We start from the raw sequence: 10,248 nt of genomic DNA, 5'->3' as shown, positions 1-10,248 counted from the left end.
TGTTTGAATAATATCATAAACTTTTACCTAACATGCTGATATCAAATGAGATTCAAGCAAGCGCAGATTTCATCACCAAAAATATTAGTGTAGAGCAGAGTTTACAAAACATGTGTACATCATAAAAAAACCCGTCTGTAAACAACTAACTTTCACAACCAAAAACGATTCAAACACGCCTGTCTAGGGCATACATTTCAGTATGTACATGCGACAAACCGTCTGTAAACAGCTAACTTGATAAATCAAAAGACGTTCATGTACATCGCTCTAGAGCATACATCTTAGACGATAAAAGTGTATGAAACAATACAGTTCTACACGACGACAAGCTATCGCACACCGTTCGTGTTTAATTAAAGAGTTCATCCGAAGAGCGAGGATAACAACGACACTGATCACCAACATGTGTTTCGTATCTAAATGTCGCTATTGAAAGCAGACCGACAATACGTGTCGCTACACTAACAGCGGTAAAGTGTTTCTGGTCCTATCCTACATACGCCGTGTATTGGAAGGTTCTGATAGGCCATCTCTATCTGCTATTATTCCACTTACGTTGTGCGTTAATAAACCCCGATAGCCATCAGTAAGTTTTCACGCTGCGGCCGCTGCTCACGTCAGTGGATTCTTGCGGTGTTTGACAATCTATAAATTGGATTTGCCAGCATGCGTGGATTTGTAGTTTGAATAATGTGTGTGTACTGTTACACAAGAGAGATGCACTGGACGTGGACGTAGTGTAAAGGCTCAGACAAACTTGGCGTGTAACTACTAATAAAACACAACACTGGTGCACGTGGACGTATTTGGGCCAATGACATAATTAACCAAATATGTTGCTTTGACTGGATTTGTATGAATATCTCCACAAAATGGGACGTAGATCTTCAGAGTTCAAGGAACTCTTCTGTGAATATTTTGACATATTAGGTGAGTGAAAAGGACCAGCTATTCTAATTAAAATTAAAGAGTGGTTGTTCATAAAAGCCATCAGTTTAAAATAAGTTGTTTGGACAGCTTCACAATATTGGAAAAATACTAGAAACTAGTTTTGTTTAAAAACAGAACCACGAGATTGTATGAATTTGTTTGGGTTTTTTGTGTATTTTTGAACAACTTCATAAACACGTGTATAACCATTGATAAAACAGAGCCATCAGCTACTAGGAACGTGTTTGGATAGCTTTGCAATTCTAGGAGAATAACTGCTTCTGTTTTTAAGAAGAACCTCGAGACTGTAATAAATTAGGTTTTGTTTTGTGTATTTTTAGCAGCTTCATAAAAACGAGTTTTACCATTAATAAAACAGAACCATCAGTTTGCAAGAACGTTTTGTTTGGATAGCTTCACAATTCTAGGAGAATAACTTTATAAAGAAAAGAGGAACACCTCGATGATATATGATTCTGTGTGTGTGTATTTTGGAGAAGCTTCATACAAACGTGTATAATAACAGTTAACAAAAAAAAGAACCAACTCTTTGGATAACTTCACCAACAAAAAACAAAGTTTAACCAATTAATAAAACAGAGCTACAAGTTTGCCAGAACTTGTTGTTTGAACAGCCTCACCACCAACAACAAAAACAAAATGACGTCTACGGAATCGCTGGGTAACGACTCTTTCGGCACGTTCAACTTCGCCGACTTCAACAACTCGTCTTGCGACACCATGATCAAAAACTTCAAGCTCATCAATTGCGGCCTCGGCACGACACTCGCCGTCATCGGGTTGTTAGGCAACACTCTCTCCGTGATCGTCCTGTCCCACAAGAAGATGCGAAACCCGACGTCGACATTCCTGCAGTGTCTGGCCGTCTTCGACAACATCATCCTGTTGGCTTTCACCTTCGACATCATCTCCATGTACGACATCATGCTGTACCAGGTTATCCTGGTCTTCAAGCGCTGCATTCAAAGGATCGCCATCACCGGAACTGTTGCCATGACGATAGTAATCGCCACCGAAAGGTACATAGGGACGGCCAAGCCGTTCAGGGGCAGGAACATGTGCGACGGCCGCGTCCCCTTGTGCATCATACTGATTGTCGTGTTCTTCGCCATCTTCTTCAACATACCGTACTACCTTTCGTTTCGTCTGCATACGGTTTGGGACCCGATACTGAACGGGTACCGGATAGTACCGTACTTCACGGAATTCTGGAGCAGTCCCTTCATGAAGGTGTACCTATTCCACATCAGGCTGATCTTCCTGTTCGCGCTGCCGTGGTTGGCGATGTTGGTGCTCAACATCCTCATCGTCAGACAGATCTGGAAGCGACGTTCCGGGAAACTGAAACAGTGGATTAACACGAACGGGCGAGACAAACGCATGACCTTGGCCGTGTTTGCCATGACCACCATGTTCTTTTTGGCCTACCCATTCCCTGCTCTGGTGGACATCTGGATTACCAGCACGTCGTCCAAAAAATATTGCAACAAGAAAGTGGGGACCTTCAAACTCATCAAGCAGCTTATGATAATCTTATACTCGGCGACCAATTTCATCTTTTATTGTTTGTTTGGAAAGCATTTTCGTGATACCCTCTTTCTGTGTCTGTGTCCGCGCTGCTTTGCGGAGAAACTGGCCCCGCGGTTCAATCTGGGCTTGAGGAATTCGCGTGGTTACGTTAACACGAATTTGAGAAGATCGTCCGCATCGGACAAACAGTTCTCGGTTTAATTTCGTCATTGTGATAACTGAAATGAAATTCAGCTGAGGCGTGTTCAGGAGAACGAGCGTTCGCTGTCGGTCGCCTGATTTTGTTTTTAATTATTATTTTTTTATTATTATTATTATTATGTCCGCCTAACTTTAAATGAATTTGATTGAACAGGAAACTCTGTCCCATGCTCAGCCTGACCTACTTTGGATATAGGCATGTAAATACAATTACTCGGTATTCGGATAGGAAAGGATGGAAACGAATGAATTTGTTCGCAAGCGCTCGCCCTCCTAAACACGCCAGTAATTTACACGTATGTTTGTTTATTAATAAATAGTCTATTATGAATTATTTATTTTTGATATTGTTTATTTGTAGCTATAGAGGTCCGTGTAATCTGTGTGTTTCCAAATTTAGCTCGTGTTTGTATGGCTATTTAAAGGGATGTTCCTTACTGTGTAAATCATTTGTAATATGGTTCCACGTTACAAAGCTTTCTAAACAATTAAAATCGCACGTTAATTACATTTTCTTGCTTAGAACAATACTGCACTAATATACAAACACTCCTCGAAATTAGTTAAACATCACCTCATTTTGACCATGTGACTAATTCTTTGCAAGTAATTGTCAAGATCTTGTGTATACAAAACACTGATATTAATATTCTTTGTATACAGAGGCTACTTAAAACGATTGACACCTAGTGACATTGTCGTTATATGAATGTCTAATTTATTCTATGAAAACAGACAGAAACAGTATTAATGTATGGAAATGTATGGTAATAAACTACGCAGCTGATGTGCTCGTCGTACGTAATTTATTCATGCCAACTCGGTAAATATCCAATAGGTACAGAATACAAAGGCGGATCGCGGGGGTGGGGGGAGGGGGTTGCGTGGGTGGCATGGTCCCGCCACCATAAAATTTTGCGACAGTTATAGTTTTATTATATATTAATTTTAATTTGTTTACGATCCCTTCCATCCTCCTCCAAAGTTCCCTTAGCATTCCGCCTTATGTCATCGGGGCCCCCCTAAATGCATTCGCCACTGGAATATGTAAAAACCATCAATATTTAGTTTAAAACAAGTCGGTACGGACAACTATTTATAGCAGCCTCTTTGGCAGTAATACAAGAAGAAGTATGTTTTGTTGAACGGCACCACTAGAGCACATTGATTTATTAATCATCGGCTATTGGATGTCTTAAATTTGGTAATTTTGACAAATGGCCTTGCTGTAATACAGTTCAGGTGATGCGTAATTAATGTCCAGGGGTATCTTTACGGATACATACAAACACACACGCACACGCACACGCACACGCACACACGCACACTCAATATGCAGTGTTTCTGATCGTCCAAATGTTGCTAGTATAGTCCGATTGCGTCAGGAAACGATGAATTGCAATGTGAAATTCAGATGGAGCTATTTATTATTAGAGATATCACTGATATCGAAAGAATGTATGTTATTTTAAAACATTTCGCAAAGGATACAAAGTCGTGAATGTTCCTTTAAGGTTCAATTATTATAGATTAGCTGCCAAAATACTAAACTGATTCAACTGTTATTTATTTTACGTTCAACTGGGTTTGAAAAATAAATCATCTGAAAATTGTGTGAATCGACATAGTTGTTCAAGCACATGTTTGTGGATGATTTCTTTTTTCATACACAGATGATCGTAAAAGAAATAACAGACAATTCTTATATTTAAATTGGAAACATTCTTACTAATAATAATACCAAAAGTTCATATTTTATTTTGAATTAGTTATTGGTTCCTGAACAATAACCACAATAAGACAAAGTACCAATACAAAGTGACGTCATCGGGTATGACGTTCCCTGACAATTTTATTTTTACGTTCATCGAGAAAGGTAGCAGTATACAGTTAGCCCTTGCAAAGAGTTCGACCCCTTGTGTAAACAATTATCTCCCTTGTGTACCCGTATATAGTTAGCTCTCTTGTGTACCCGTATACAGTTAGCTCCATTGTGTACCCGTATACAGTTAGCTCCCTTGTGTTCGCTTGTTGGGTTTGCATAGATCCATGTTTGAAGTCCATTTATTTGGAATAGGAAGTAAATTCTTTAACTTGGTGATAGTCAAGGAGTTATTTTTAAAATGACAATTGTGGGGCGCGATCACTTTGGGTAATTTTCAAACAAACTGATTATGTGAAAAATTAAATACCTAAACCTTTATTAAAATGAGGGATTCTGTAAGGTTTGATGAGCAAAGTTTCCATAAATATATGTTTGATATCTGCCAACTCCCGCTTGGGGATGGTTTGTATGGTGTGAACATTGTCAAAAATGCACACAAAACCATGCAGTTTTGGGCACATTATGATGAAAGAACCACAAACATAAATTTTAACTAAAAATATTTTAAATGACTTCTCTTTATAATTATGACCATTTCTGTAATTTCCTTGAGACTAAAACCAGGTCCTGTTATGCTCCGTTGCACTGAGATGTACGAGACTAATTCGCCATGTACAATACAGTAGTTTCATTCAACCATTTCAAATGCTCCTGGCAAATATATTCCTGCAGACCGATGTATTGAGATATGTTGGAGACAAACTCGATTTAAGCGGTTCTGAATAACCCATGTACTAAAGGTGAGCGTTTGTTGGTCTTAAAGTTTGTTTTGCTTAACAACACCACTAGAGCACGTTGATGTATTAATAATTGGTTGCTGAATGTCAAATATTTGCTAGTTTGATTCGTAGTCTTCAGAGAAAACCCGCTACATTTTTTCAGCAGCAGCAAGGGATCTTTCTCACAAACAGAACAGCATTTACCTCGGCCTTTCATATATCAGTCATGGGGTCTCAATCAGAGAACGGGTCCACCGAGGGGAATCGATCCTTGAACCCAAGTACCTGAGGCGAATGATCAGCTACCGACGGAGCCAGATCCCGCCCCCGCGTGATGACCGATTCAGTGTATTAACGTGTCTAACCCTCTTTTCGATATAGGCACGTGAATAAAGTAACAGTAACCGTGATGTATTAAAGGTCAAACTTGACTGCTGTTATTCGCAGACGAAATGACAGTACGGATAGTAAGCGTGTTGGATTTCAAGATGTATAGAGGCGGATTCAGGAAATGGTTGTTGGTGGTGTTGTTTGTTTGTTTTGGGGGGGGGGGGTTGTGTGTGTTGTTATTGTTTATTTTGTTTTTTCTTGGGAGGGGGGTTTGGTGGGGGTTAGGGAGGGGTGGGGTAGGGGGAGCTAAGGGGGAAAGGGCATATGGACTAACTCGTGAAAAGGCAACCCAATGATTGTTTTAAAGCTAAAAAAAGAAAGAGGCACTTGAATATATTTAGAGGGGAACGAGACCCCTGGTGCCCCTGGATCCGCCTCTGGTGTTGTTTCATTCAAACATACCGATAGTCCTAGATTTTATTCCACATGGGCGAGAGACCGAGACCGGAGCTAGATTACAATAACTAAATGGTAGAAAGGGGGCGGGTCAATAAAAAAGAATGAGGGTACCATAATATACAGTCAAATACAGCCTTCTGTATCTAGACCAGACTCCAACTTTTATGTAAAAGGTGTATTTAAAAAAAAAAAGGTTTCGGTAAATCCTACTGCTAATTGCGACTATGTTATTGGCGTATCTGGGGTGGGTGTGTATATGTGTGGCATGGGGATCGTGGCCCCCCTCAATCACACACCTTTTTTCCACACACCATTTTATATTTTCCTGTCGCCCCAAATGTTCCACACACCCTGGAAGTAAAGAGTGATAATATCTCAAACTTCAGGCACGTGGTGAACTTTTTTTTAGTCGAATGACGTCACACGAGCTACTCTCTTTTTATAGGCTAGAAAGGTAAACCACATGTTTTCCGGTTTAACTGTTACATAGCCTAAAAGCTGTGTGCTCGGCTATGTAAAAACAATACCGGTGATATGCCTGTAGATTATACTCCCCATATCTATTTACCAGGAAATAACGTGTGAAAATCGCTTTGGCAATTACAATAGGGCTTCTGTGTCCTCTCAACGGCTCGAGACCTCATCAAATTCGCTTTCCTATAGTAGAAAGTTCATTCCTGACGCGATAACGTCTGAACAAAAGGAACAGTACTTTCTTCTCTTGGAATTTTATCATTTTGGAATCGTGTACAGTAATTATTGGTCTTCTTCATCTACTCAAAAATGGTACTTTTTAACTCAAGGGGAATTTTTTCGAGTCTTTTTTTTTTTCCCTTTGGGTTTTTTTATTTATTGTTTTTGTTGCTCGATGCGCGGTCGGTGTGGGATCGATCCCCGTCGGTGGGCCCTTGCTTCGCAGGATCGAACCACCTGGGTGGATCTATTCAACTGATTGATTTTTTTTCTCGTTCCAACCAGTGTACCACAACTGGTCAAAGGCCGTCGTATCTGCTTTCCTATCTGTGGGAAAGTGCATATAAAAGATTCTTTGCTGCATTAGGAAGAATGTAACGGGTTTCCTCTGATAACAACGAGTCAGAATTATCAAATTTTTGACATCCAGTAGCCGATGGTTAATTAATCAATGTGCTCTCGTGGTGTCCTGAATATGACAATAGATGTATGGTCCTTATAACTGTACTCCTTCTTTTGTTCATATAGTTGTAATCCACTGTATAATCTAAGTTGATCTTTTCGTGCAAACCGATTTTCTTACACACCCATTGGTGAGAACATCCATCATTCGTTATTTTTGTGTGTGTCAATAAATTCTGGCTGCTCCTAGGTGATGACCAGGTCACCAATGCCATAAAAAAAACAGCTCGATCGAAATCGATTACACTGTGACGTACCATGGTTAACCTGACAATCATTTTGTCTGTGACGCGTAAGTTAGCTACAAGTGCAAAGGCTGTAAATAATTTTTAGTCGAAAACGATGTTAAAATTTGCTTAAAACCTGTTTTTTGAGGGTATGTATGAAATAGAATAATACATCGTGTGCATTAGATACCATTTATCTTACAACTCGTCAATAATGGCTCATTTTAAAAACAACTCGTTGTAAGATAAATGGTATCTAACGGCCACTCATGTATTGTTCTCTCTATAACGGTAAACCTACATGATCAGTGGTGAAAGTCCAGCCGATTTCGAACACTACACGACCAAGACCTGATTGATACTCAGGTGTTTACTGCTACTACGTCCTTCGCATAGTTGATTAGCACGTTCTTGTGAGTTATTTCTAAACCCTGAACGCATGTCATCTGGTTTATTGCAACAAGACGCATACCACACGTGCCGCCAAGACTATCATGGAAGGCGTGGGGGGGGGGGGGGGGGGGGGGGGGCGGGGGATTGTAATGGACTTCTGTGTCTTTCTATTGTTCCATTCTGACGACCTGGATAAAAGATACACAGCTTCAGTGCCAAGCATCTTTGAGAGTTTCTACAAGATACATGCATCTTCAATTATCGTCCAGCTATTTATAGGTCGTGGCTTTTGTCACGTTTATTTATCTCGCATGTTTACGCGTGCTTCAGAAGTCACAACAGTTTTTGTCGTAGAAGATAACACGTACAGCATCCAGTCCGAAGAGGTTGTAAGAAGGAATCTATTATTTATAACGCTGTGTCATGCCTTGTAACGTTTATTTATCATGCACGCAGACACGTGCTTCAGAATGCGTGGTATTTTGTGCAAGGTCAATACGTAGACTAAAATAGCTAGATGAGTGGGGCAGTAAACAGATTTGGGACATAAAAATATAGCATAATAATATACTGACGTCCAAACCAAACTTTACAAGGTTGAAATTGAATTATAGAAAACCAACAAACGGTACGGTGAGATATGAAAGTATCATGAAGTTCAACATCTAAACGTCACAATGCAAAGTGTTTGTAAGATGGTTTCTAAATTGGTTCTTTTCAATTAGCAACAATATTTATCAAATTATTTAAATTTTACGTATGTAAAGTTTCTTTTGGATGTCAGTATATATATGAAAACTAAAAAGTAATTTTCCCGGGTTTTTTGTTGTTGTTGTTGTTGTTGTTGTTGTTGTTTTGTTTTGTTGTGTTTTTTGTGGGGGTTTTTTGTTGTTTTTAGGGTTGGTTGTTTTTTAATTTACTGGGTCTTTTTATTGATTTTTTGCGGATGTTTTTTTTTTTCGTAGGGTGTGTTTGTTTTGTTGGGGCGGGAGGGGGTTGGGATTTTTTTTTGGGGGGGTATTGTGGGTTTTTTCTTTCTTTCTTTCTTTTTTGAAGAGACAACTGTCCTTTTACTAGCTAACAATCCAACCTGCTAGTTAGATATGACCCTACTTTAAAATAAATGTCAAGTTTCCTTTCGTAACATTAAAAATAATAATGTCTGTTGCAAATAATAGACATTGATGAATCCAGTGACCGCTCTTCAGTTCTCAGATATAGATCTCACAAGTTTGCGTGCACGTACACGTTTCAGAATTTATTGCAATTTTCTGATGAAAAAAAAAATTCTTTCATTCCTCTGATGAACCCAGATTTAGGACAAAAACTTGAAAATACATTTCTTGCAATAATGGCTCATCGTCTTCACCAAAGATAGATTATAGAATAAAAGCCACTATTTAAAACATAGGTTCCTGTGAATTGTACTGACCGTGACATCAACAAGAAAGTGTTGAAAAATTCATTATATTGGGCTGAAATGGGTTTTTGGTTTTCTTCTCGGTTTTTTCTTCTTTTTCCCCCTTATTTTTCTTCCTTTTTCCCCCTTATTTTTCTTCCTTTTCCCCCCTTATTTTTCTTCTTTTTCCCCCTTATTTTTCTTCCTTTTTTCACAGTTAGTAAATAAAGGAAGTGGATATTGTATAAATGACACATCCAGTGGCGGATCCAGGATATTTGGAAGGGATGGGGTTCTTGACAGATTCAGCTTTTTGTTACAAGGACACTCATTTCGCATTGTACTTTTCCAAGATATTCCACAAACATTACGCGCCGGGGATGCTGCATCCCCGAATCCGCCATTAGCATCAGCACATTGTTTGATCAGAGGTTCTTACGTTTTAAATTAATGGTATTGGAGACACTTGGTCTAGAGATAGCACATCAAACACTGAGGTCGCCACGAGGTCGCCCTACATTAAAGGTAGAACAGGCTCTATTTTCAAATATCCTTTTTTCTTCTTTTATCCTTAAAGACACTAGTTCGAGTTTGTTGCCATTATAACTCATGTCTAACTAACAATCTCTTTATGATCTCTTAAATGAAATCAAGTACGAATTAACCAGAGGCATACTTATGCTATGTCCGCTCCCAATCCTTAAAAACAAAAGGAAAAGAAAACAGTGATTTGAGTTTTTTTATTAAATGCTACAAGTTTATAAATGTAGCCTCAGACTGAGCATTTAATATGAAAGTTAAAGTAAAGTTTGTTTTATTTAACGATGCTACTAGAGCACATTGATGTTTTATCTTATCATCGGCTATTGGACGTCAAACATATGGTCATTCTGACAGGTTTTTTTAGAGGAAACCCGCTGTGAAAATTCAAATTTTAATTTGCACGTGTAGTACTCACGCCTGAGACAAAAAAGGGAAAATAACTCCACAGTTGTC

At 39.0% G+C, this 10,248-nt stretch overlaps 1 protein-coding gene across 1 annotated transcript; it reads left to right on the top strand.

The window, feature by feature from the left end:
• Positions 1-1,317: 1,317 nt before the first annotated feature.
• On the top strand, positions 1,318-2,971 carry LOC121387977 (G-protein coupled receptor daf-37-like). Its single transcript, XM_041519163.1, has one exon. It carries the CDS (start codon positions 1,594-1,596, stop codon positions 2,683-2,685), a length of 1,092 nt encoding a protein of 363 aa, XP_041375097.1. The 5' UTR covers positions 1,318-1,593; the 3' UTR covers positions 2,686-2,971.
• Positions 2,972-10,248: the final 7,277 nt, after the last annotated feature.

This window comes from Gigantopelta aegis, chromosome 14 (assembly GCF_016097555.1).
Source record: "Gigantopelta aegis isolate Gae_Host chromosome 14, Gae_host_genome, whole genome shotgun sequence".
Lineage (NCBI taxonomy): Eukaryota > Metazoa > Mollusca > Gastropoda > Neomphalida > Peltospiridae > Gigantopelta > Gigantopelta aegis.
This window is presented reverse-complemented; position numbering and strand designations above follow the sequence as displayed.